Source organism: Mya arenaria, chromosome 5 (assembly GCF_026914265.1).
Source record: "Mya arenaria isolate MELC-2E11 chromosome 5, ASM2691426v1".
Classification (NCBI taxonomy): domain Eukaryota; kingdom Metazoa; phylum Mollusca; class Bivalvia; order Myida; family Myidae; genus Mya; species Mya arenaria.
The window spans coordinates 76,467,728-76,495,372 of record NC_069126.1 but is presented as its reverse complement, the minus strand read 5'-3'; the positions used below and the strand labels follow the sequence as shown (position 1 = coordinate 76,495,372).

Genomic DNA, 27,645 nt, shown 5'->3' with positions numbered 1-27,645 from the left:
GATGAGAACAACTCAAGAAAAATCAGACTGGGCTTCAGTGAAAAACAAAAATAATTATATCCATAATATATGCCAAGATTTATTTTTAATATATGCCAAGATTTATTTTGAGATTTATGTGAAAATTAATCGTTCAACTAGCTGCGCCTCCCAAATAAACAAATAACCTATACATAAATGTTTGATATGACCATCATTACATTCCCTAACGAAGATTCTATTGTGACAACCTTACCAGTAAAACTCCACAAACAACACTTAACTTTGAAGATTTATTCAAAAATATTAATCTAAAATAAATTCATAGAAAATCAAATAAATTTTGTCAGTAGAGAAAGTACAAAATGAAAACGTGAATTAACTGCAACACATTTGGATAATTGTTAAAAGCAAGTCAATTTCATCAACACAAACGGTGACGCTGTTCTTAATAAACATCTTATTTGCTAATTACCTAAACTGTTATACACATAAATAATATACTTGTACCGGTATATTTATGAAAAATAATATCACAATTGTAAGGTGATCTGATGCAGACAATTGATTTTTCAAGCAACTTGTCCATATCATTCATCGTATTGATACACAAGACAGAACAGTTTAGACATTACAGCTAATTTGAGACAAGAAAACGTAGTAACAAACACAAATTGTATACAAACAAAATTTGAATAAAGATCGTATACATTTAAAGATAAGAACCATGTAATTGGTTTTTCAAATACCACCACTTCATAATAACTGCTAGTCCTAACGATTAAGCATGGTCCTTATTGGAGCTCGAAAGGCTTTTTCATTGGCTGGAAGGTAGGTTATTATCTTCATATTCATAGCCAATGCAAGCTTATATGTTTATTTGTTTACATACACATTAATTAAATCGTTTGCCAGCTAACACTTAATGGTATATTCACACTCATAGACAAACACTTTAAAATGACTATATATTTATGATAAAATGACTATATATTTATGATAAAATGACTATATATTTATGAAAGTTTCAATGTTTAACAAATATAGAAGTTTGCCAACATCACAAAATTATGCATATAAGTATATTGCATCAGACGAGTATAAGTACCATACGGATATCAGACTGATAATAAGGGTCATGTGTTAAATACATCTGTATTTATCACTGGAATAAAAAATATCAAACCATTATAGCCTTACATACATGTAAGTTTTACATAAACCAAATACAAATCTTTGAAACATACTCAAAAACCGACTTATATAACATACAAAAAGGAAAATAAAGCCAAAATATTACTGCTGAAGCTGTGCAGTTAACTTCATGAAGTACAGCTACACTTTAGTAATAAACATACAGAACAGCAATACATATGGATTTTAGTTTTTTTAATAGGTTCATTTTCACAAAAGCCAATTCCCTTTTAAGCCTCTGGCATACAAACTTAGAAAAAGCATTCAACAAGGCCACACAAGGGTTGACAAGGGCGGTATTAATAAAACTTTTTAAGTCATTTCCTAACTTAAGTCACATTCCTAATTTTAGTAATTGATCTCTTTAGTCATATAAAATAAAAAAATAAAGAATTTCCAAAATACATTATTTCTATTACATTATTTCTATTAACCCAATTGAAAAAAACATACTTTAATGTTATAAACACTTAATATACATTTCTTTTCATTTGAATTTGAAAATTTTAAGAAATTGACTTGAGTTAGGAAACGACTTAAGAAGATTTATGAATACCGCCCCACCACAATATACAACAAGAGCCGTCGTAAGACAGCGCGCTCGACTACGCCGCTTTGACTTAGAATACAATAATGATGTAATAATATGCCTGGCGTGCCATCTCTTTATGTCAAACCTAACTAAAATTATTCGATACATAAGGTGACTTTGATGCTGCCCTCCCACCAGCCCGCCCAAACAATGACGCAATTCATTCAAATAACTTGATTTCCCATTATGAAAATGTGGTTAAGAATATACAAATATGCCTTTCAAAGGAAATTAAAAAAAAAAAATAAAAAAAAAATTCAAGGGCCATAATTTGTATTTAGGCTTAAAACGGAGTTATGTTTCTTGTTGTAAGATGGTCGTAAATAATGTTGAATTTTATTTTAAGTGCATTTAATGAACGGTATAGAAGTTTTTTTTTTATTAAAATCCCAACTTGCCCTTAACTTTTACTTGCCTAAAACTTATACCTAGGTCAATCAGGGGCCATAACTTGTATTAAGGGTATGGAGTTATGTAACCTCATTATGTGATGGCTCTGAACATCTGTGTGAAGTATTAAGTCAATTGAATGAATGGTATTGGAGTTTTAAGTGAAAATCCCAACTTGCCCTAAAACTTTAACCTGCCCTAAAACTTTAACCTAAGTCAATCAGGGGCCATAACTTGTATTTAGGATAATATGGAGTTATGTAACCTCATTGTGTGATGATCCTGAACAACTGTGTGAAGTATTAAGTCAATTGAACAAAGGATATAGAAGTTATTAATAAATATTCCAACTTGCCCTAAAACTTTAACCCAAGTTCCATAGTCAATCAGGGCCCATAATCTGTGAAAAGAATAATATGGAGTTATCTAACCTCATCATGTGATGGCCCTGAACAACTGTGTGAAGTATTAAGTCAATTGAATGTAGGGTATTGGACTTATAAGTGAAAATCCCAACTTGCCCTAAATTTTAACCAGACGCCGACACCGACGCTGGGGCGAGTAGTATAGCCCACCTATTCTTCGAATAGTCGAGCTAAAAATAAAGACTAATAAATAAATAGTTGATATAAAGGTATATGAAAGTACATTGGAATGGTTGATCACTATTGCAGCTGTGATATCACAACTCGATCATTGCAGATCCTACAGCAAGTCAGTGGATGAAGCACTTTCCTTCACTCCATTGGCAACATGCCTCTTCGTCAAGTTGCCGTTAATCTCACCATTCAAGCTTCCATTACCCTGTTCACTACAAAATATCTTCTCAGAACCTGGGTCCTTTTCCGAGCCAGTCACTCCATTTGCTTCACTGTTTGATTTCAGATGACCATTGGTTGTTGACTTAGATGATTTTGACCCGTATCTTCTCCTGTACCTCTTAAAACCATACTGTACTATACTTATCCAGAACAACCAGCCTATACTATAGATACAGGTACCCCCGAATCTTGTTAACCAGTCCGTATTGTCTTGCATATAACAGGAAATAAGCAACATAGTACCTAACACAATTCTAAACACTCCAAAAATAACCATAAAGGCAACATCAACTATATCCCCAAGTTTGGTATCATATTGTTTTGTCTCTTTTAGGAACCAACGTAGCTGAAGTAGCGGATTGGTGATCTCTGCACCGGTAATAGTTGTGACCATCTCGATACCATACATTTCTATCCCAAAGCAAATGGACAGACCCACTATACTGAGTGTGTGGTGCAGCATCATCACTGGCCCTGCAAAAAACAAGAGAATGTAATAATTAGCCTTTGGGTCACATCCAGTATGGGAGTATTTGGACTAAAACAACACTCTGCCAACTGATGTCTTGCCATGCCAGTTGAAGTAAACCTTACTTCAAAATTAATCTCATGGAACCATCTGTTTTCAAGTAAAGGCACCTAGAGAGATCTAGCAGTATGTATCACAGAGAGGGTGATCACAAATGTTTGGTGGTTGGAGGTCTTTCTATAAGTGAATCTTAAGTCTTGTCTCATGTTACCTTCAGTTCTAAAATAGAGGCACCAGGAGAGATCCAGAAGGAAGTAGCCCAGGGAAACAGTGATCACAAATGTCTGGAAGTCGGAACTCTTTCCACCTGTCAACATCAATTAAACACAAGCATAATTATAATGAGAGTGCTGAGTAAAATGTGAACTGGGTGAATAATATATCTCAGTAAACAATGATAAAACTGCATGAATATCCCATGCAATGTCCCTTGCATATATTCTTATTTGAAGAACAATTATGTTGAATAATTTTGCATAATAAAAATAATATAAACATGTTATTTACATTCAAAAACAATAAATCAAGTTGCAGATTTCTGTAAATTTATCCATTTGTAAATTTATCCATTGTTGTCTCTAAAGATTGATTATTGAAATGTAATTATTTAAATAAGGTATTGTAAGGTAAGGTACATTAAAAAAATATAGCCAATATCAGTATCAAATCCTTACCCATTAGGTCAAATGGCCACGGTCCGAGCACAAACACGCTGTATAAACCCAGCAGAATGACGGTGATGGCGTGAATGGTCGTGACTGTGCGTATGTGCCACTCATAGCTCCTACGAGGGTTCACCAGGCACAGCGTAAAGTACAGGGTCAACCAGGTAAAACAGGAGATCAACAACGTTGTTATGTCCCCCATCGTTAGAACTTGATGCTTATCTGGACGATGGTTACTCTTGATGGTGATCACATCAGCCACACCTGAAATATAAGAACAAATTCACTTCATATTCACAATCATGTACAAATTTTGAAGTTCACTTCAAGCTCACTACACAAGGGACAAGTATATTGAGGTATTACAGTATTACTCTATAAGGCTTCACGTCCAATACAAGACAGTTACATCACTATAGTGTGTACCACATTGGAGTGTTTTATTTCTTGTTTACCGGTATGCATTAGTTCTCATGTCACAAGCTACCAATCAATTCCTTATCTGCACTCTATGTTCTGCATGGAAAAGTTGATCATGGTAAAAAAATACATCAAACCCTCATAAAAGAAATAAGATATTATTCATGCTACATGCTATTTGAGTACAGCTTTAGGTGCTGTATATATTACTTAAACAAAGCCTGTACAATGTAACATGAGCTGGTACACATGTACAACAAAATAACAATGTAGTTCCTTTGAATTATGATGTAATATTTAAATGAGCAGTGCTCACAGATTTAATATGTCAATGTCTTCAATACCTGTACATATTATCACTTTCAGTGTAATTACTTTAATTATATGATGCAGCCCTACAGATACTCATATCATCCTGCCCCAGTCATCACTATGCTTTGTTACATTACAATGTCATGATAAAATTGTCATCTGACTTTGAACTATACCCAGCTAAGTGACATAATAATGAGTGACATAATAATCTTTATCTTGACCTGATTGTATTGTTATTCAGTTAATCATACATATCAAGACCTTGAAATTAACAATTTAATTCAATAATGTATTATTATTTACCTAGTTGTCAATAGATATTAGTACCATAAGGCAAATTACAGGAGATTACATAGCCTGCAATTTGTAGTTTGTGCCTTTTGCTTTTTGATTCAATGTAGTTAAAAGTTTAAGTTACTTTATCATCAATAGCAAAACCAATTTGAAGTTATATTTTAACAAAATAATGACTAGTTCTATAAATGTTAAAACAAATATATAAATATATACCAATCTTGATATTTCAACTAGACCCAAAATCAGGAATTCCGCAAAATTTGATCTTCATGATTTTTTCTTTGTCAAAGTCATTTGAAACATTAAAAGTATATTTATCCCTTTTAATGTTTATCCCTGTTAACATTCCATTTTGAATTATGATATCAACTATTTTAAAAGGATTGAATTACATTCTTTTCCCTGTCATTGCCTCTGTTTTCACCCCTGGTGCTGCTCCTATCATTTTCTATTAAACTAATGTCTTCATCACCCTTTCCATTGATCTTACTCCATCCATCAATGTTGTTTAAACTCATTTTGCAGTAGTTACCCCTCCAATTGCATACAATCTTGTTGCTCTTGATACCTCGCTCAGTTACAATCTCGGCACTGGTAAACCCTCCTAATGCTGTTGCCACCATTCTCATTACCATTGTATCCCCTTCCATCACCATTGTTACCCAGCTCATAAGCATTGTTTCCCCTTCCATCACTATTGTTACTAAGCCCATTGCCATTGTTGCCCCTTCCATTACCATTGTTGCCCCTTCCATTACCATTGTCACCTCTTCCATCACCATTGTTACCCAGCCCATTGCCATTGTTAGCCATTTCATGACCATTGTTACCCAGCCTATTGCCATTGTTGCCCCTTCCATAACCATTGTTACCCAGCCCATTGCCATTGTTGCCCCTTCCATCATCATTGTTACCCAGCCCATTGCCATTGTTGCCCCTTCCATCATCATTGTTACCCAGCCCATTGCCATTGTTGCCCCTTCCATCATCATTGTTACCCAGCCCATTGCCATTGTGTGCCCTCCCAGCGCTGTTAACCTCTGCCATTGCATGATAAGCATTTTAAATCATAATTAACGCACCTTCAAATCATTATCTGTAAAACTGTGACTTGCATACAGTCATATGGCATGTGGTTCATTCTTATTGAATATAAGATTTTTCTTACCGCTGGGATAAAGTATAAGATCTGCACAAATATTCTTTTGACAATGTCAGTTTACATGCTTGTAATATAATGCTGACAGATGCTGATCTCAAATTAAACAAACAGAATTTCTTAATATGAAAACTCAAAACATCATATTTACTTAAAAGAGCAAACATAAAATGATCATCTTATGTATAGAGTTGTGATGTATGAATACCGGTAAGCACAATCCTGCAAGGGCCGACATGGTTCTCTCTGGGCTTGATAAAATTCTAGATTTTATAAAGCAGGGCAACAAGCTTTAGGATGTCTGACATAACATAAGCCTATAGCCTGTGAGCAGAGTGCTTGGATGCAAAACAGTAGTGTAAGTGTTCCAGCTTTGTCATTAATAAAGGTTTCATTTAAATGAATGTTAATATGCACATGATTGTATAATATCATGCAATGTAAGCCTAGCCGTCCAGATCATCCTAGACAATGGCTGTTTAAAGATGAGTTTTCAGGGATGTGATTGACCTGGAGGGCTGAAACATTTTCGGCCATGGGTTTAAGGGGCGCTCTTTGGGTCAAAAGTGCACTACTGTAGAAGAAAAAATAGCTTTAAAGAAGCTCTTTTGAGGGCTCTCCTGACTTTCTCTGGGGCCATTAGAATACTGTTAGTGTTTTATGCATTTTAAGAACAATTCAAACCAGATTTAAACTCTACTATGTCTTTTTTTCGTTTTGTTTGATGCTTACTACAGCATCCTGATTTGAATATGATACATAAGCTCCCTCTCCATCTCAAGCCTTGGATATTGCTATAGGAGGTGGTTGAACAAGGCATAACGTAATGCCTTTATACTGTCTCCTACTATTTTAAAGAACCTTTTAAAAATAAAGAAAAATTCATTATTTTTTAGTAATGTTGAAATAGATCTTTAAGTTGGTATAATGTTTTTTTTATAAATCATCCCATGATGTTCTGATAACTAACCTTTTTATCTTAAATCTTTCATTTCTGATTCATAGAAAATATGTTTTTTAATATAATTATAAAAAATATATATGAATTTGCAAGAACATGCACACCTTAAACTATACCGTAGAATACTGCTGCAGGGGTGAAGCATAGGGATCACGAGGATGGACTAATTTTGCATTCATTTTTTAGCAACCAAATGTATGCAAGTAACAAACTTGGCACACAAATATTTGATATCATTTGTAGTTGGTGAGTTATTTGAACATATCTACAATCAAATTAAACTTTAAAAGTAAAATTAAAGTGACCGCAAAGGAAAAATTGAAACTAGAACAAATGAAGCGCAACTAACCACAACAGTTGTTGTTACAACCACAGTCCTCGAAACAATTAAGGGGAGCAACTAAAAGCGTGACGAAAAACAAAGTCATAGCAACAATTGGAACAATAGGAATGCCTCTAAAGGAAACAATTCTCAAAGCAATAACAGAAGAGCAACAGCGACTACTCAGTAGTAGTAAATGTCAACAGGAGTGGTAACAGCCATGATGAAAGGAGTAAAAAGGGAGTATAAACACTGAAAAAGAGTTAAAAAGGCAGAATTAACAATGGGGAAAATATTATACTTTGGTATAAGTATTACATGGGAAACAAAACAACAACAGAGACAAACAACATAGACGAAGGATTTTTAAATCTATGGGCAGTTGAAAGAAATGACATTAGGAGTAAAAACGTCAGCCATGGCACAGTTAGAAACGGGATACAGCAACCACGAGACATCTGTAAAGAGTAGGAGCAACAATAACAACAGAGATGTACATAATCGACCGCAACTTTTGTGGTGACAAGGATGGCAAGTTTGTAATTAACAGCAGGAAAAATGTAAACAGCAAAGATTGTACCAGGAGTAGAAGTTTAAGCTCAAAAAGATATGGAATGGTGCTTCAACAAGCCCTTAGGGATAGCACTCTTGTGACTTATAAAAGACATCTCATCCCTGCCTTCAAAGACATACTTTCATTTTTTGTATTGAAACATAAAACATGTATATGATTATAAATGCATTTATATAAACATTTTACATATATCCCTGGAAATATTGGGTGGAAATAGACAAATAATGAAATACCTCGGAATTAAACTTAGAACATGTAGAATGACATTGTTAAAACATGATTTTAGAATAGTTTAAGATATGAAAAAGTAATAAATGGAATCATATATAATACAAAAATAACAATTTTATTGATTTTAAGATCAATCTATACCTTGCTTGAAATATTAGCCAGACACTCGTCCGCTCATGTTTTGATTTGTTTTCACTTCCTTAACTTCCTGTAAACACGTGAGAGGCAAATATTTTTGAAACATCGATTAGTAAATATTTTACACACATATTTTTCTATCGAATAAATTTATCATTCAGACTTTTTTTTATTAAAAAAATATTTAAAGAGACTCATATTATATCTTTCTGAATTTCTTATAATTTATCATTCAAAGTCAGTGCAGACCAGTCGAACAGTTCCAAAACGTCATTTCCGTTTTTTCACGGTCGGTTTCACCGCAACAAAATAAGCAAGCAGAAATTCTGTTGGTGATAAAAAAACAAGAGGGATTTCCTGAATAATTGAAGTGGGTATTATGGTTTTTACAAATGTTATCAGAATAATTAGTGTTTACCAAACTTTTATTATTATTTTTTTTTTTTTTACTTTCAGTGTCCGATTTTCCGTGCATTGCCATCAATTTGCACGATTTCCCGCTACTGTTATAATAACAATATTATAACAATAACAGTTATTATTACTATTATTATTATTATTATTATTACTATTATTATTATTATTATTATTATTATTATTATTATTGTCATTATTATTATCATTGTTATTATTATTATTATTATTATTATTATTATTATTATTATTATTATTATTATCATCATCATATTAATTAAAACTAATAAGAACAACAATAATTTCATTATTTTCAGATTCAATTATGATTACAAATATATTTTTTTTTCTATCGCTAGATAAATTAAGGAAATCGGCTGGTTTTCATTGTCGTATAGAAGAAAAATGCAAAAGTTAATATAAAAAAGTAAATATTGTGTTGAATTTTGTATTGATATTGTCGTTGTCAACTGTGTTCTCATACAATAAAATATTATTAAATTAAATTACAAATATTATTTGCAATGCGTCCATCTATATGAAACAAACAGCATACAAAATCAATCAATATATTACACCTGTACAGATATACATGATTGAATCTGAAAAATATCAACATGTGATAGTATCTAATGATTCAAATTTAACTTGGTGTTGTTCAGTAATATCTAAATTAATATTTGAATTTGACAGTCCTATCAATATCAATTTAATAAAAAGTCAAACAAGCGGCAGAAGGCGTTAGGACTTCAAATAATGTGACTAAGATTATTGGCTGATCTGTTTAACTTGATTCTTGTACATCAGAGGAGTTTTGGTGATGATAAATCTGCTGTACGCATAGCATCATCGCGTTGTACGAGAATGTTAACTGTATGTTAAGTACCGTAAATATTACTTGCACCCGCCCCCCTCCGTCCCATCCGCTAAACCCGTTAATATGGCCACGTTTATTGGAAGTCTGAGTCTTACTTATATACCAATTGTCACTCATTTTCACCGATACTTACACCTTTTACGCTCTGTTCAAAATTTCAAAAACATAAAGTCTTCAACAAAAATGCATTTTAGTTTCTTCCCATATTATACTGTTCTTTTGGCGACTCGCGGTACTTCACAGTTTAATCAAATAATGGTGACACGAGTTTTATATTTGAACATTAATCAGTATGTTTACATGCTTTCTAGAGTAAACCTTTGAGGAAAAGTGCGGACGGTGTGGTGGCTCAGACCAACAACCGACCACCGGAACGCTAGCGAGACGTTCTATCAATAAACACTAGCGGGGCGCCTGATTTTTACACCCCCCTCCCCGCAACACATATTTGTCTTTAAAGGGTGAACGAGGGAGAATTCTCTGTTGAAAGTTCATATATTGGCACCCGTTCCATAAAATGCTTTATAATGCTTAGATGAAAAATGCTGATGTTGAAGAATATTGTCCTTGCAGGTGTCAACAGGAGCGTAGGCATGGCGACGGCGACCGCAGAGCGACAATACTGGAGGCGGAAGTTGCCGGCCAAGTTTCAGCTACTGCTTGAGAGGCTGGGCCGCGCCATCGTCCGCGACAATCCCAGCAATGTGTTTGAGTACGCCGCCGATTACCTCGAGAGAAAACTGCTGGAAGAACAAGGTCCATAAACCTTAATTCCTATATACGTCACAGGTTAATAGTTTTGCCCATTCGGAGCTCCTCGGCCATTTTTTTTCAAAAACAACCTCGGATGTATGCCGGTACATCAGTTGAAGTAGTTCGTATCTTTTTAAATTATATCGTTAATTAATTTTAGTGTTTTAGAGTTGTATAAATTGATCTAAGTTTAAATTTATTACCAGTGAAGTGTATTATTGCAAACATAATTAAGATTTTCAAGAGTAAAGACATAAAGTTTAACTGCTAAATAAAATTACTACGCGATCTACTTGCAGCGGACTTAAACGTACCTCGTTTTGAGTATGTAAACCGTTCAAATACATCCGAAGTTGTTTTTGGAAAAAAATTGGCCGAGGAGTTCCGAATGAGTTTTGCCATATCCCCGGTCAAAAGTACGGAAGCGAGTGAACCGTATCGAGTATTATTTTCTTTTGTTTATAGCATATTCGTTCGTTTTGCAATATTTTCTGACATTTTTTTCATAAAGAAATTGACAGAAGTTACATTTAAATATTCTTTTCAAATTATTAAAGCTACGCGGTTTATTCGTCATGTTATGACACATGTGTTTGTTTACATTTTGCCTAAGAACAAGGAACGTCATTCGGAAATATAATGAACTGTAATAATTGCCGATGCCCTAAACACTTTTAGCCGTAACATGGTATTTTTTTTTTTATTGTGAGTGCTTCAGATCATCTTAATAATGTAAAGAGAATCATATCGGTCGGGGAAGGACCAAGTTAACTATTGCCCTCGGCCTGTCTTCCGAACCACAAGCAAATGGTTTTGCCCATAGATCTTCTAGCTATTGGACTATATACTAGTAAACTGTAAAACGAACTAATGAATGAATGCACTGACAAGAATGGCAATATATAACACGAAGATAATGCGAATTTAAAACTAATATTCTGACTTTCTACGCGAGTTTGCATGCATGTATGTTTTACGTTTAAAGCGGAGAGAAAGGCTCTTCCGAAGAAGTCGTATCTACAGCAGCTGGTAGAGCGGAAGCAGTCGCCACCCCGGAATGATTCAAAGCCCGACCATGCAGAGGCCGTTCTCGCATCCGCACAGGGTAAGTTTGTCTGATGGTCAAAAATATATCATGATATCGGTTCGGATTGATTGAGTGAGTCAACTATGTCACTTAGGCCAAAAGTTCGCTGTCTGTTCAGATTTGCGGCACGTTTCAAACTAAACATGCTATCAGTTTGGTTCTTTCTCTGTTTTCTGGCCGGTATATACCGAGAAGTGGTGCTAGTTAGTCTCCGTTCGTTTCTTCCTACACTCCCCTACCCTTGTGTCACCTATGTGTTGAGACAACGGATGTCGAACGTCAATGTCTGTCTACATATTAACACTGCAGGGTTTTATATCAAACCGCGTCTCATGATTGACTTGACCGGCCAAAAGTAAAGCATTGTTGTTTATACGAGAGGAACCACAGTTTAGACGTGAAATATTATGTTACCTTTTGAAAAAAAATGCCGCTTGTGAAGTGTTTAACGCCGTGACGTCTATGTCTCTACCGTTCGGTTTAATACATCAGCCAATACAAAATTGGCCCAATGCGCGTCCACCTCAGCTGTTTACATTCCTGGCCACTTCTTCAATGTTCGCTGTACCCAGTGGTACGCACAGTTTAAAATCTTATCGCTAGGAATTTTAAAAGTGGCGTCTCAGACCTAATCTAATTGTAAAGAAATCAGTTCACAAATAAGATACATTTCGAAGGTAAGCTTTCTTTCACGAATTTTAATAAAAAAAATAATTGCAGTTTTAAATACACACTCTTTATGTCACCATTTATTTGTGCATTGAAAGTATCTATATATTCTTTTCCTTTAAATATTTATTGAAACAATAATTTTATTCAAAATTTCATTTGTTAAAAAAAGAAAATATTAAGAAAACCCTAACAGACGACGTTGTTACAAGTGAAATCGCACGTGCGAACATAATTTATCAATGATAAGGTTAAACACAGACTAGTTTATCGTTTGTAAATTGATTGGATGTTTTAATTCATTTACTTGATTCAATGAGTGCAAAATGGAAAAGAAAAAATGCGAATGTTAAACGACTGGTATTAATCCATGCTCGCACACTCCACTACGTTACTGGACTCGTGATCGTGCAGTTTTACGTGTTAATTTTGGAGATTCAGGTAATGGTGGTTATCTTGATGATTTTTATTATTTCTATATAATTATTTAGAATTTTGATTGAATATGAGCTATAACTGCCAAAATACTTAAGTTTGTTATACATATCTAAGTATTTTTGCCATTTAATGCTGGAAATTCTGTGTTATTTCATGCATTTTTTATGTCTATACATATTTCTATTTATTAGACGCTTTTCGGTGGTTTATAAAGGTTTATCAGTGAAATAAATTGATATTTCACCGTTTGCACCAGTGAAAATATGGAATTGTTATTTTTCACTATTTTTGAAAGTTTAGCGCGACAGGGTTTGGACACAATTAATCGACGTCATTTCCGAAAAGACGATACGTGCGCATACAAATTGGCGCGTTTTATTTTTTTTTAAAAAGTGTAATATATATATAATCAAAAGAAAAAAAATGTTTGTTTCAGTGTAAGATAGTAATATTTTTCACCAAAAGTGAATATTTCGTTGCTACGCCACTCGTGCTCACTTGATTTTACACTGAAACAAACAATTAACATTATTGAATTATCTATAATATTGATTGAATATGAGCTATAAGCGCAAAAAGACCTTACTAGTTAGTTATAAATGTTTTTAGTAATTTTACCATGTAATGTTTGCATTTCTGTGATATTTCACGATTTTAATATATTTGAATTCGGTCAAAGTACAGAAGTATATTGTTCAAATCATTACAATTAATATTTCACGAATTTAATATGTACACAGATAGATCAGACAGGAATGTGTTTCATCGCGGATATTAAATGTTGTTTATTGGCTCGTATACTGCGTTGATCTTTGAGTGTGGGTAAATATACCATCAACATCAGTCAACATAGCTTATTACGATGTGAACATTAAATAAATAAGATCATTAGCTTCAAAGCTTGATAGAAACATTGTGTATATCGGGCACATTCGATGATGAAATCGGGCACATCTGGCATGTATTGTAGGCCATCATGACATTAGTCTGAACATTAATAAGTTGTAAAGTTAATGAATTAAAGCTGCTAATGCTGCTGATTATGCTGCTGCAAATGCTGCTTGTGCTGCTGCTGCTGCTGCTGTTGCTGCTGCTTCTGCTGCTTCTGCTGCTGCTGCTGCTGCTGCTGCTGATGATGATGATGATGATGATGAGTTGTTGTCCTGACTTATCCTTAGTAATTCTAAGTATTACAAATTGCTTTCAACGCTTATGCTTGCTTCATCACCTGGTGTGGAAGGCGAGATGATTCAATCCCGCGGATCAGAGAGCACAAACTATCTTTCTTAATCATCCTTCGTCTATGTACATTGCAGTCTATAGCGTAATCATAATCATGTTGCATGCGGCGAAACTATTTCTAACAGACGTAGAACAGCTGCCAAATATTACGTGCATATTATATTTTTGTGATGTAAGATTGGAATATTCGCGTGCAGCGTTTTTAACGAAACTGCAGCATGTTTTCTCTTGCAATAAACTAAGCTTTGTGGCCCAAAAACTACAGTAATAATCCTTATTTTAATAGGATAAATACAGGTGGTATCTCAGCATTCTTTGCACATCAAGTTATTATGAGTTATTCTAATCGTACGAGCTGCGTCTGTTTTGTATAAAGATACGTGGAAAACAAAGATCTCGGGAATCTGAGAGATTGGTTAGTAATATGCCTGAGGAATTTGTAAATCCCAGAAAATGAAAGCGACTGATATCCAGTAGAAGCACTTCACCACACATTGTTCCTATAGCAACTAAACAGAGAAGCCTTTTCTTTTCTGAGTCGGACTCGGGGAGTGGCGGACGTTCACTATACATTCGGCACGAGACAACGTGTACTTCAGTCTTTAATAGTGTGTCAATATGTTAGAAAGTATACAAACAGCACATGTGACAGTATTTATTTGAAGTTCGGATTTAAGTGACTAAATTGTTTAAACGAGCGACAATTTATTTATACATAAACGCACCATAAAATCACAATGGGAAACTTTCTGTCGAGGCTATTTCGCGGCAAATCTAAAGGTATGCTATACAGTTATCTGTAATGTCATGTTATACTAAATTTATTTTCGGAAAAAAACACAACAACATAAAGAATATATTTATCATAAAAAAGATGGATTACTTAAAAATAAATAATTTATTAAAGTGCCATACTTCGTGAAAACTTTTTTATAAATAAACTGATAGAGGATCATAGGGGGTAGGTAAAACCAGGAGAATTTCAAGTATAGAACTGCTGAGTGAATCTGTGGAAACCGTTATATACTAAAATACTTGGAATTTAAGAAAGCACAGGACATGTTGTTGAGAAGTATACTTCTTGAAGGAAGAAAAACCTTTAGTTCATCAATTAAACACGTTTTATTAAATTATTCTTAACTTGTATCTTCTCAACGAAATCTAGTCCCTTAACCATATTATTAGCTACATATAAACCGAACATTTTTGAAATCTAGAATAAGTCAACTCCATCATGGTATGGACATTAAATAAGCATTTAAATGCTTGTCCTCCGATCCATTTAGAAACTTTTATATACTAATTATTTGTACATTGTGCATTACTTTTGGGATTTCATTGGACTGAATAAATCTGTTTAAACTAATGAAGATGCGAGCACAAAAGCTTTCTGTCTTCTTCAACAATGTCTGTGATAAGGAACGAACATATTAATGATGTTAATAAAGGTGTCCGAGAGAATCAAGATTGTGTCGTTATCACGAGTGGGGTCATGTGGCCGCAAGTCTGCCAGGTATAAACGCTCCCAGGTGCGTCTGGGAACGTGCCAGGATGACGCACTGCTCGAAACATTCATGCAGATGAGTTATGTTTAACTTGTAGCAGACGCTGTTGGTGATCAATCAAATTATGTAAACTTTGATGCCGAAAAGATTAGTGTACAAAAATGTATCAGATTAGAATCAACTAAAACCAGCTAAGCAAACATAACACTAGAACGATTAAAGACGAAAGTCGGTTAGATTTATAGGTTTCATTTTCCAGTATCAATTTAAACTTTGTTACATTGGCTGTATTGTCTCCTTCTTCGTTCAGACGGTTTGGTGTAGTGCTGTCATGCATGCTGTCTGCCTTACATGGGAAACTAAGGTTCCGTGTACATCCAGCGACATTGATAAATTACCAAGGCTTATCCAAAAATACAAGCTATTTCAATCTGTTCGTTCTAGATAAAATCGGTCAAGTCATTTCTGGGTCGAATAATTATAACAAATCAATCCATATCGAGTTCTAAATATCATCTATTACGCACATAGTCTTGAGTATGAAGACATTTGCTGTTTTTTGGGTGTTGACAATGATAATAAACCGCTAGTACTGCAAGAAAGATGAATCTCGATATGATGAAGATTATTCAAGGAGACCTTACTATTTATCCTAAATCATTTTAACTATATAAAAGTGTCTATTACTTATAATGCCGTTACTTTAGATACCAGTTCCTAAAGACTACATTCATTCTTGAACCATACCTTGATGTCCGCTGTAAGTCTGAAATGCAACAACCAGCTACATCAGCTTATCTATGTAATCGGATGGTTCTGATAAAATCAAACTAAAATTCCAAAAATAAACTGATATATTCGTGTATATGTTTTTTTTTGTGTCTGAAATAATGTTTGAGCAATGCTTTCTGATTAGATCAAACACAACTTAGAATTCAAACAACGTGCGAATCACCGAAGCAATGGCAATATTTGACTGCAAACATGACGATGTACCCGCCCCAACTTCCTCCCTCCATGTTAACTAAATACTATTCCCTTTTATTGCTAAAGTAACGTGTACCACCCATTGCTTACACTATATAGCCGTTTAAATCAAAACCCCATCAATATTGAACGCCTACCAAAAGGAGCGATACCTGCACACTAGTTGGTTTATGATACTTCTATAATTCATAGTGAAAATGGAAATGGTATTGAATTCCATTCGTACTAACTGTAAAATTAAGCAGTACTGTGACCTGCTACAATAGAAGCACTTGTACGCATGACTTTCTATTGGACGCATACGAATGTTGTATTTCCTATGGTGTGTGCGAAAACAACTAAACATATACATGTTGGTATATTTTCAGGTGCCCCCGAGTCCGCTCCCGCCTCCGCATCACCCGACCATCAGTCCTCCAGCGAGGCGACAGCAAGCAGCGCCCCCGCCATTTCAATAACCGAGAAAAAGGAATCGGAAGAACGTCACGGTCAGTCCGAAAGCAAGATAAACACCAAGAAGATGACGAGCGTCGATGCTGTTAAGCAAGAAGGCGAGATGCAGAGCGATGCGGAAAGGAGTAGTACGCCTCTAGCTGTAGAAGCAGTAGAAATAGCTCTTGCTATCACACAGGAACTGCCGCAAGAGGAGCCTGTTCAGATATTGGAGCAGGCTAAGTCTGACACGGCAGCTGAGCAACAACAAGCTGCAACAGCTGAAGCTGTGGAGCACAATGCAGAAACCGGCCAGCAGAAAGAGGAGACTGGCGCTGCTCAACAAGAAGTGACTGCTCTTGTCGCAGAACAACAGGAGACAGCAGAAAGCACACAGCAAGAAAATAACGTAGAGGAAACAGTAACTCAAGAACAAGAACAAGTGGCTGCTCCTGTCGCAGAACAACAGGAGACGGCAGAAAGCAAACAGCAAGAAATTCAAGAAGAGGAAACAGTAACTCCAGAACAAGAAACAACACAAGAATCCGCACCAGAAGCTGATCAACAAAGCATCCCAGTGATACAAGTTGGGGCTGAACAACCCGCAATTGAACAAGCTGAAACCGACCAACAGGAAGAGGAAACTGGCGTTGCTCAACAAGAAGTGGCTGCTCCTGTCGCAGAACAACAGGAGACGGCAGAAAGCAAACAGCAAGAAATTCAAGAAGAGGAAACAGAAACTCCAGAACAAGAAGCAACTCAAGAATCGGCACCAGAAGCTGTTCAACAAAGCATCCCAGTGATACAAGTTGAGGCTGAACAACCTGCAAATGAACAAGCTGAAACTGCTAAAACTCAAGAACAAACTCAAGACGGCTCTCCAAATGGTACTGATGAGGCACAGCCAGTTTCAGAATATACACAGCCAGAGGTTTGTGGCGTGAATGAAGTAGACCATTCACACGAGCATACACAACTTCTTGAACAATCTCCTGCAACAGAGACTGTTGAACAATCAGATACAAATGACCAAACGCAGCCAGCTCCCCAAGAGCAGTCGGAAGAGAATCCTGAACAGCAAGATCAGATGACAGAGCAACCTGCTGAATCCTCCGAACAGCCTGCTGCATTTTCAGAACAACATGTCGGAGCTACAGAAATGTCAGAAGCTGAATCACCCGAACAGCCGGTAGCTGAATTGCCAGAACAGCTGGTTGAAACGTCGGAGCTGTCAGCTGAATCACCAGAACAACCGAAAGCTGACTCTTCTGAGCAACCAACTGAATCGCCAGAACAAGCCACAGAGTCTATATATACTCAAGAACAACAGGCCGAGACTCAAGAAGAAGTTGCCGCATCATCCGAACAACCTATTAAATCATCAGAGCAGCCGGATGAATCATCTGAAAAGCCCGTCGAATCATCTGAGCAGACAGAGGAATCGGCTCAAACCGATGAACAAACGCATGTGCTACCAGCTGAATCATCTGAGCAGACTGATGCAATTACTGAACAAGGTGTTATCGAGACAGAACAACAAGCTGAGCAGAGAGGACAGCCTGCTGAATCATCTGAACAATCTGTTGAGGAGACGGAAAAAACAGCTGAACAGATAGAACAGCCAGCTAAATCAGAAGAACAACCGGCTGAATCTTCAGAAAAAGCAACTGAGCAGCCTGAACAGTCAAATGAGCATATTGAAAACCAATCTGAATCTAAAGAACAGCCAACTGAATCAAATGATGAAACAGCGAATAAATCTTCTGAACTTTCTGCTGTATCCCAAGAACAAGCAGCTACATCTACGGAACAGCCAGCAGAAGAATCGCCTGTACAGGCAGCAGGATCTTTTGAACAGCCCTCTGAGCAGACAGAACAACCAGCTGATTCGCCTGAAGAGTCACTTGTTGAATCGTCGAAACAGGCAGCTGAATCCGCTGAACAAGCCTCAGCTGATTCTCAAGAACAAACAGTTGAATCTTCTGAGCAGGTAGCTGATTCGCAAGTACAACCTGAATCATCAGAACCACCGACTCAGTCGCAAGAGCAACAAGATGAATCTACTGAACAGCCAATTGAATCTTCAGAGCAGCCAATTGAATCTTCTGCGCAGCCAGTCGAATCTATTGAGCAGCCAATTGAATCTTCCGAACAGCCACTCGAATCTTCTGAGCAACCAAATGAATCTTCTGAACAGCCAACTGAATCTTCTGAGCAGACTATTGCATCTTCAGAACAACCAGCGGAAACTACAGAACGAACAGCTGAAGTAACAGCTGAAAATACAGAGCAACTAGAACAATCAGCTGAACCCACACAGCAAACAGCTGACCAGTCTTCAGATACTGATGGACAGAAGCAAACGCCGGAGCAAGCGGAACCGACCGAAACTGTCCACCAAGCAGATGATGCGGAAAAGAAAGTGGACCAGCCCGCGGAGCAAACGTCGGCAGATCCGGCTCCGTAATGGGCAGCGGAGCTAGATGTCCAATATTTAAAACATAAGTGATAGAAACAATAACTCCATATATATTATATAGTATTATCAGATATGCAATTATGAGGGAAATAAAGCATATGCAAACTATTTACAGGAGTGGGGCTGATTGAGAAATGCAAGCCTATTAACTTTTTTTAAAGATATGTTGTTGTGTTATTTAAATGACGAAAATGCATTTATGTGTTAGGGTTGATGTAGGAAGAATACATTTGTGTCTCATAACATGAATGAAGTTCTAATTTGAAATGCTGGCTAGTATTGTGTATGTTTTAGAAAATTGCTTATTTATGAACATGTATATCATTTCTTTACATTGCTATGGTAATAATTATTATCCAATACTTATAATAAACTGTGATATCCAATAGTTTGTCGCGGTTTCATTAGCAGTGTGAACATATTTAAGGAATGAATTGCGGGGTCGATGCCATTATCGGGGTATGAACGCAATTGGGCTGGTCTAAGTGTGTGGAGTCCGAAGTTAAGTTAATATATAGTTAGGTGAAATTTATTGTTGTTAGGCGCGGTTGCCGTAGCCGTGCGAGCTCGATCTCGGCTTGGGCCAACATAATGCATGTTTACTACATATGGTATTCCACATGTCCGTGTGTTAGCATGTCGTTCTGGATAAAATGATTTATTAAAAAAAAAGCTCGCAAATATCCGCATTTCAAAGCGATATTGCACTGAGCCTCGAAACAAAATCAGGGTAAAACTTTGGAAATGGTGTGTTCTTCGTTTTCGATTAACCGTTTACTCCCTTAGAGGAAATATTATAACGATATTCACGTATACGCACGCTACTTACTGAACGCTTTCCTCCAAACCACAACCTTCGTGATTGAATTAATACAGCTTGCGGTTCGCGCTCGTGTATAATTTTAAATTGATGGACTGAGGATGCAGTAACTAGTATTTATTATAGTTCCTGTCCGCTCCATTTATCTCATAAAAACTTGACATTATTTCCATGAAACTCGGGCCCGTATGTCCATTATCCCATAGCAGCGTGTTCGAGTTATAAGCGCATTGGACTTGCTATGGGAGGGTCGTAGGGTTACACCCCTATCCGAAAACATCCATTATTACACTCATCGGAAAGCAAAGCAAAAAACTATACATGCATATCAAACCTTTATTACTACAACAGCAGTCAAAATCTCTGTTGTAGATGCGAACATCCATAATTTTCTATAATATTTATATCGAGAAAACGAGCGGAACCCATGTTCATATAAGCACACGATAACAGTTGAAGGTAAAATATCATAGCACAGGATTTGGCTAATATTTCGTGTTTGCTCTTTAACCCCTAAAACATGGTTCGAATATTCACATCATCGAGATTTAAGGTTATCGGTTGCAGCCCAGTTTTTGCCCAAGAACTCAAGTTTTAAGTCAAAAGGTAACGCCCCTAAGTTACGCACCCCCATAACGTCGAATCCTGGATCCACCCCTGCCATGGCTCAATGACAAGGCTTACGTCTGAAGGTCAATCAGTCGCGCTAAGATTTTTTGTTTGTTCTGCAACTTTTTTATTATTATATAAATGCAACTGGGGATTTTGTTCACCATATCAAGATATTTGCAAAACGCACGCTTAGCATAACATTAAGGTTAAACTATGAGGTCAATGGTCATTTGGTTATATGATAAGCGTTGCTGAGTTTTCAAAATTGCACCCAACATAAGAATCCATTTGCATGTGAACTGCATGTGAACTGCTTTATCCCCGCGAAAATGATAAAATGATAGAGCCGACACGCTCACCAATACATCGTCTTATTAAGAAAGACCCCGACAGTTGGCACGTGCAAAACAGACCAAAGACAGACTCACGTATTCGAGCAAATCATATTTAAATGTGTTACTAGAATAATACATAATATGTATATATTATTATTATAATATATCTGCTCATCAAGATGCTGATGGAAATGCTATGAATACGTTGCAGCACAAAATGGTTAGGAACAGAATGACTTCAAAATGTCTTCCTTCTTGACGTATTGATCTCCTTACCTCAGGTTTATGTCTAATTACGAACGAATAATGTGTCGTTTCGGTTACCTGAAATGCTTTTTAAGTTGTGAAACGTGTTCTTTAATCAACGCCATTGAAGCAAACATTGAGGTAGTTGAACCACAATTGGATGAAAACAATATTGCAAAATCATGAGTGAGTGTATTTCGAAATAAAACGGCATTTTAAGTCCAAAATTCTCTCTCGCCACATACATATATGTAAAAATAGATTCGACTTGTTTTTGTTTCGCTACCAACTGACTTTAAAATAATAAAACAACCACTAGCGGGGGTTCAGGGGTGAGTGGGTAGCACCCGGCGCCCCCAACGCACCCACAAAAAAGCCGGAGTTTACTTTTGATTTCAAAATACAAGAACAAAGCAAAGAAATACGCCATAAATGCACCATGTTCGACTAGAAATTGTTGAAATATCCATAGGGGATACCCCACCCCCCTGGCAACACAATTAATGTTGATTCTGAGAGAGGGGCGGGGGTCAAAAGGTTACACCCCCTCTAACATCAAATCCTGGAGCAGCCCCTGAAAACGATCGGAGAAGCCTAAGACAGAAATGCCAAAAGGGGCGTTATCAATTATGGAAAACATATAATGAATACTACTTACCATTAATTATGTTGACGGTTAAATATTTAGCAAGCATAAAACGTGTGGTACAGTATGTGTTTTTGAGGCTTAGCACATCGTATTGAAGAACAAAGGAGGCACAGCATAGATTGATGGAATTTTTTTTTTTAATTCTAAAGCATTATTTTCTTTAACTTATTTGACTTTTTATGACCAAGAAAAAAACTCACAATGATTTGTGTACAGATACAAAATATAAGCCTTCATATATAGGAGTTTTCAATGAAACTGTCCAGTTAATATTATTATATTGCCCATTTACAATTCAGGTGCTTTTTGTTTTGATCATTTAATTCAAACGACTTTTTTGCATAAAACATATACATGTATATTGAAGGTCCACAGTTATCAGAGGCGTGGCTTTCAATACACATACTACATGACATGCATGTAGACTGCGTTCTACACTTTCTTTCCGAACAAAAAATCTAAAAAGGAAAATGTCAGGCATAGAAATTGAAGGTATATACGTGCATGTTTATGTTCATGTTATTCAAGAACAATCTTTTTTTCATTTTAATACCAACACACTATGGCATGCATTTTAAAAGAGCCAGTTTTAAATCGAATAGCCTTATAATGATCTATTGATGCTTTCTTAGACATCCATTAGTTAGATTAATCACGCATATATTAAATTACCTGTACCTTTTAATTGCCCCAAATCCACCGAATTATCTTAAACTTACACTTATTCGTGTACAACAGTCGTGTTTTCGATGGAGCTTAAAGAGCATGTAATATTGAGTTGACATGAATATTTTACATCATCTAACTGACTTAGAATAAATTCTCATTGGCGGACACATATGAACGCACAATCTGACGCGGAGTGTGTATCGGAAATTCCTTCGATCGCCTTTGTCCCTTCGATCCTTCGTACCTTGGCGACTATTCCTTCATGTCTTCGCACCCGTCCCTGCGTTCCTTTGCCTCATCGCCGTCGTCACTTTGCGACTTCCCTCCTTTGCGTTAAGACAGAAGACACGATGGCTCTAACGGAACATCGTATTTTTTATGTACATGTGGAACAATGTTAACTTTGATTTAAAACGAATATATATATATATATATATATATATATATATATATATATATATATATATATATATATATATATATATATATATATATATATATATAAACTATACTGAAACATTTACTATGTTTTCTTAAGTTATTCCATTAATTCAAGAATTTCAAGTTTTAAATCATGTGAATAATACTTGGTGCATTTAAGACATGAAATTTAAGAATATAATTGTGAAATTTCATTGTTCATATTTATGATGGACCAAAGTTCCGAAGATCATTCCTTATGCAAGTCACTCAAAGCTTGTGACCTCCAACTTTAACATACATACCTGGTTAAACACATTGTATCGCTGTGGTAATTTGTTTGTCACATATAGTATTTTCCGTTGTTAATGTTACAGAGAAATACATTAGGGCTGAGGAACAGATAGGCGGAATCAAGAAAACATACCGTGAATATAGAAAACGATAACGCGGCAGTACGGTGATGATAACGCGACAGTATAATGATCATAACGCGATATAACGATGACGATAACGCGACAGTACGATGCCATGATGATACGCGACATTACGATGATGATAACGAAATATTACGATGATGATAACGTGTCATTACGATGATGATAACGCGACAGTACGATGCCATGATGATACGCGACAGTACGATGCCATGATGATAACGCGACAGTACGATGCCATGATGATACGCGACAGTACGATGCCATGATGATACGCGACAGTACGATGATGATAACGCGACAGTACGATGATGATAACGCGATATTACGATGATGATAAAGCGACAGTAGGATGATGATAACGAAATATTACCATAATGATAACGCGACAGTACGATGATGATAACGTGTCATTACGATAATGATAACGCGACAGTACGATGATGATAACGAAATATTACGATGATGATAAAGCGACAGTAGGATGATGATAACGAAATATTACGATAATGATAACGCGACAGTACGATGGTGATAACACGACAGTACGATGATGATAACGCGATATTACGATGATGATAACGCGACAGTACGATGATGATAACGCGATATTACGATGATGATAACGCGACAGTACGATGATGATAACGCGACAGTACGATCACAGTGGCTTGATGACAAACGCTCATTTAAGTCACAATAAATATTTTCAACTAGCCAAAATTATTTATTATACATACTTGAACACGTATATAATCAATATAATACATTGCCATAAACATAAAATGAGATTTGACAAAATTCAAAAATAACCTATACTGTAATATTATATGTATAAAATATAATTTTGGCTAGTTGAAATTATTTATTGTGACTTTAATGAGCCTTTGTCATCAAGCCACTGTGAGTACGATGATAAAAATGCGTCCGTGCGATGATGATAACCCTCGGAAGTCAAAATCCTTTCATTGGTTGAACAGGATACGAAAAATGGCTCACTTACCCATATGTTTGCAATGGAAGGTAATGGAATATGCATGCGACTCTCAACGCCGGCTTAATGCCGGACGGTAAACATCTAGGCATCAGTTGGGACTCATGGAGCTGACGAAAAAATTACTGAACGTCATCTTCACGTTTGACCTCTAAGTGTGGCATTGACCTCGAAGATTCATTTAAATACGTTGGCAGAACATGCGCTCGGGACGACGTGGTGAACAGTTACTGCATGTTTAACGTACAATTATGAATATCCCGGGACCGGGATGGGAAGACGTGAATCAACGAGGAATGCATACAAGTGCAATATATGTTACCAGTGTCGGATTGGCAAATTCAAGACGTCAGGGGCGGATCCATAATTTGACGTTAGCCACGTTAGCTCCGCTTCCACAACAACCCCGAATAAGTCTAAGAAAAGTTCATTTAGACCGGGGGGTGTCTCCTCCTACCCCAAGATCCGCTAGTGGTTGTGTTGAAATAAAAAATGGCACTTTTTTTGTCACCACCGTATTCCATACATGCCATATTTTCTGGAGACCATTCAGGGGGATTTGTTCAAAAGGCTGAAAATTCAGGGGGATTTTGGTTGTATTCAGGGGGATTTTTTTAAGCAGGTCTAAGTTGGCGAAATATTAAAGTATTTTTAGACGCAAGTACGAAAAAATGTATTCACATATACCGTAGTTTGCTTTTAAAACCTAACTTTTTCATTATACAGAATTATTTTATGTCATGATTTATCATATTCTTATGATACACTGTCATTTCATACTGTAATGCACTTTCAGAACAAAATATGTCATTGCAAAAATATGTTTTTGAGACAATTAAAAAATTGTGCTTAAAACTATCAGCTTTGATGACTTTCAGACAATAAGATAATAGAATAAATATTATTATTTCTTCCTTCCAAAATAGTAATATTTCTTTGCCTTTGATAATTACTACAAAGTAATTGATCACTTGTTGTCATTTCACCCACGTGGATTTGTACATTCAGTTACACTCACATACTGTGGTTTCACTTTTTCATAGGCCTCTCTCAAATTATATGCATACCTTGCATTCCATAACCAGAGCGAGGCTAACTAAACAAGAATCTAAACACAGTGGCTGACCAACTGATAAGCCCAAGCACGATGCAATTCAGTGGAAAAGCTGCTTTACATTGCTGTGTACCTTTATGTAACTCAGATTCTAGTATTATAATATCATATACACTTCCATAAAGTACCCAAAGATGCAATTATGAAAAAGAAATGGATTGTGAAAATAAGACGAGATGAAGGAGAACATTTCAAGGTAAATTCAATTTGTTTTCTGTTTACCTAAGGCTATTTGTCTTACAATGTAATGAAAACTTTTGCTTTAAGACATATGTTCATTGACTGAATTGTTTTAAAAAAGTTACACTTAAGCATGTCATTTCAACATAAATATAAGTAATAAACAATCAAAAAGAAAACAGCATTGATAAACAAGTATTTGATTTCAGATCACCAAGATGACGGTTGTTTGTCCAAAACACTTCAAACAAGAAGATTATCGGGCATGGACACCAGTCCGGAAGAGTCTCAAGCCAACTTCTGCACCGTCTGTTTGATTGGAGCAGTGACAAACCAGAGAGGCGAGCATTGAATAGGAAGATCTTTACAGATGAAAGGTATGTAAACAAAAGTAAAATAACACATGTGCAAGTATAATATTTAATGAGCATATTACACATTGAAATGAAAAATAAATGCTGTAATGTTTCATCTAAACAAACTCAATACATGCACATGTATATATATATGCAATTTTTTTTTCAGTGTTCAGGTGTCAACTGGTGATGACAGTCTACCTCAACAAGCATCAAGTTCAACTGCTGAATTCACAGCGACACTTATACAAGAAGATACTATTGAAATTGAGACGCTGCAAAAAGAGCTAGCTGACCAGAAAGTTGAAAATGAAAATCTCAGTAACTTCAACTTGAAAAGTTTGGCATCAAAAAGTTTTCATTAGATACGGTAGTTCAATAGTTTCATTCTATACTGTTCCCTTGGTACATGATGGGTTTGTGGCTTGGAAGTTTTTGCTTTGTCTTCAGGTAGAGCCCTAAGCCCAAGCTTCTTGTATTTGGCAATTGTGTAGAGTGCTCCCACTACATGGCCACAAACACCAGACATGCCAATAGGGCACGAACACCATGAGCTTGTGATCTCTATATTCTCGTCATTCTTGAAGGATACCTGCAGTTCATTCATTATAAAATTATATCATTATGGATGTTTATATTAATTTAAAAATGCGTGTATTTGAGAGAGAAACACACACAACATAATATGTATATTGTATTTCTTCATTTGTTATTTGATATTGATATACTGCCTCTGTACATGTATGTCATCATGTCTGTTTGATTGTTTTAATAAACATACGTTCAACTGGTGTGGGTTTTCATTTTTTCTTTGGGATCTGTAGCATTTTCCATCAAAGTTGCACCCATTAATTGTTTTTGAAAGTGCAACAAAAAGATTTCACACATCACATTTTGTATGGTGACACCACAAACCAATATAACTAGTTGAAAGCTTTATGAGAACTATGGTAAATCAACCACTGAATTATCCTGACCATCAGATCAATCCTTGTAATTAGAGAACCCCAAGGGATGTGTATTGATAAGCCCTCTGGCTTAGGTGGTAAAAGTATGAATAGCTGCTGATTACATAATTTTTAGGGATAAAGGGTTAAGATGATTATAGACAGGCTCTGTATGATCAATCTTTACAGTTCTGTATCAATGGTAATTAATAGGCCTGGTCAGTATACATAAACAATGAATGTAACACAACATAAAGTAACATACCTTTAAGATCCTGGATGCAGCTCTCACTATAGTATTTAAAACTTTTATCAATCATTTTTTTCTCCAGAACTTTTTTTGTTATCTTAAACATAATTTTCAACAATACTGAAGGTTTAATGTGATATTAAATC

At 35.9% G+C, this 27,645-nt stretch overlaps 3 protein-coding genes across 3 annotated transcripts; 1 reads left to right on the top strand and 2 right to left on the bottom strand.

Moving 5' to 3' along the window:
* Positions 1-258: 258 nt before the first annotated feature.
* LOC128236288 (TLC domain-containing protein 5-like) lies at positions 259-8,649 on the bottom strand. The gene is made up of 4 exons (XM_052951176.1): positions 8,591-8,649; positions 4,180-4,434; positions 3,717-3,812; positions 259-3,450 (listed from the first exon to the last, which is right to left on the bottom strand). Exons 2-4 carry the CDS (start codon positions 4,370-4,372, stop codon positions 2,861-2,863), a joined length of 879 nt encoding a protein of 292 aa, XP_052807136.1. The 5' UTR covers positions 4,373-4,434; positions 8,591-8,649; the 3' UTR covers positions 259-2,860.
* Positions 5,776-6,249, bottom strand: LOC128235974 (N66 matrix protein-like). The gene has a single exon (XM_052950758.1). It carries the CDS (start codon positions 6,247-6,249, stop codon positions 5,776-5,778), a length of 474 nt encoding a protein of 157 aa, XP_052806718.1.
* A 5,917-nt stretch (positions 8,650-14,566) lies between the features above and the next one.
* Positions 14,567-19,856, top strand: LOC128234896 (uncharacterized). Its single transcript, XM_052949505.1, has 2 exons — positions 14,567-14,847; positions 16,928-19,856. The coding sequence occupies exons 1-2, from the start codon at positions 14,805-14,807 to the stop codon at positions 19,456-19,458; spliced, it is 2,574 nt and encodes an 857-aa protein (XP_052805465.1). The 5' UTR covers positions 14,567-14,804; the 3' UTR covers positions 19,459-19,856.
* Positions 19,857-27,645: the final 7,789 nt, after the last annotated feature.

What these genes read in the sequence shown, in the direction of transcription:
- LOC128234896 (XM_052949505.1), top strand. Translation starts at nt 14,805, where the DNA reads ATGGGAAACTTTCTGTCGAGGCTATTTCGCGGCAAATCTAAAG. An exon ending in ATTTCGCGGCAAATCTAAAG is followed by an intron (nt 14,848 to 16,927) that starts GTATGCTATACA and finishes GTATATTTTCAG; the next exon opens with GTGCCCCCGAGTCCGCTCCC.
- LOC128236288 (XM_052951176.1), bottom strand. Translation starts at nt 4,372, where the DNA reads ATGGGGGACATAACAACGTTGTTGATCTCCTGTTTTACCTGGTTGACC. An exon ending in GTGGCCATTTGACCTAATGG is followed by an intron (nt 3,813 to 4,179) that starts GTAAGGATTTGA and finishes TGATGTTGACAG; the next exon opens with GTGGAAAGAGTTCCGACTTC. An exon ending in CCTCTATTTTAGAACTGAAG is followed by an intron (nt 3,451 to 3,716) that starts GTAACATGAGAC and finishes TGTTTTTTGCAG; the next exon opens with GGCCAGTGATGATGCTGCAC.
- LOC128235974 (XM_052950758.1), bottom strand. Translation starts at nt 6,249, where the DNA reads ATGGCAGAGGTTAACAGCGCTGGGAGGGCACACAATGGCAATGGGCTG.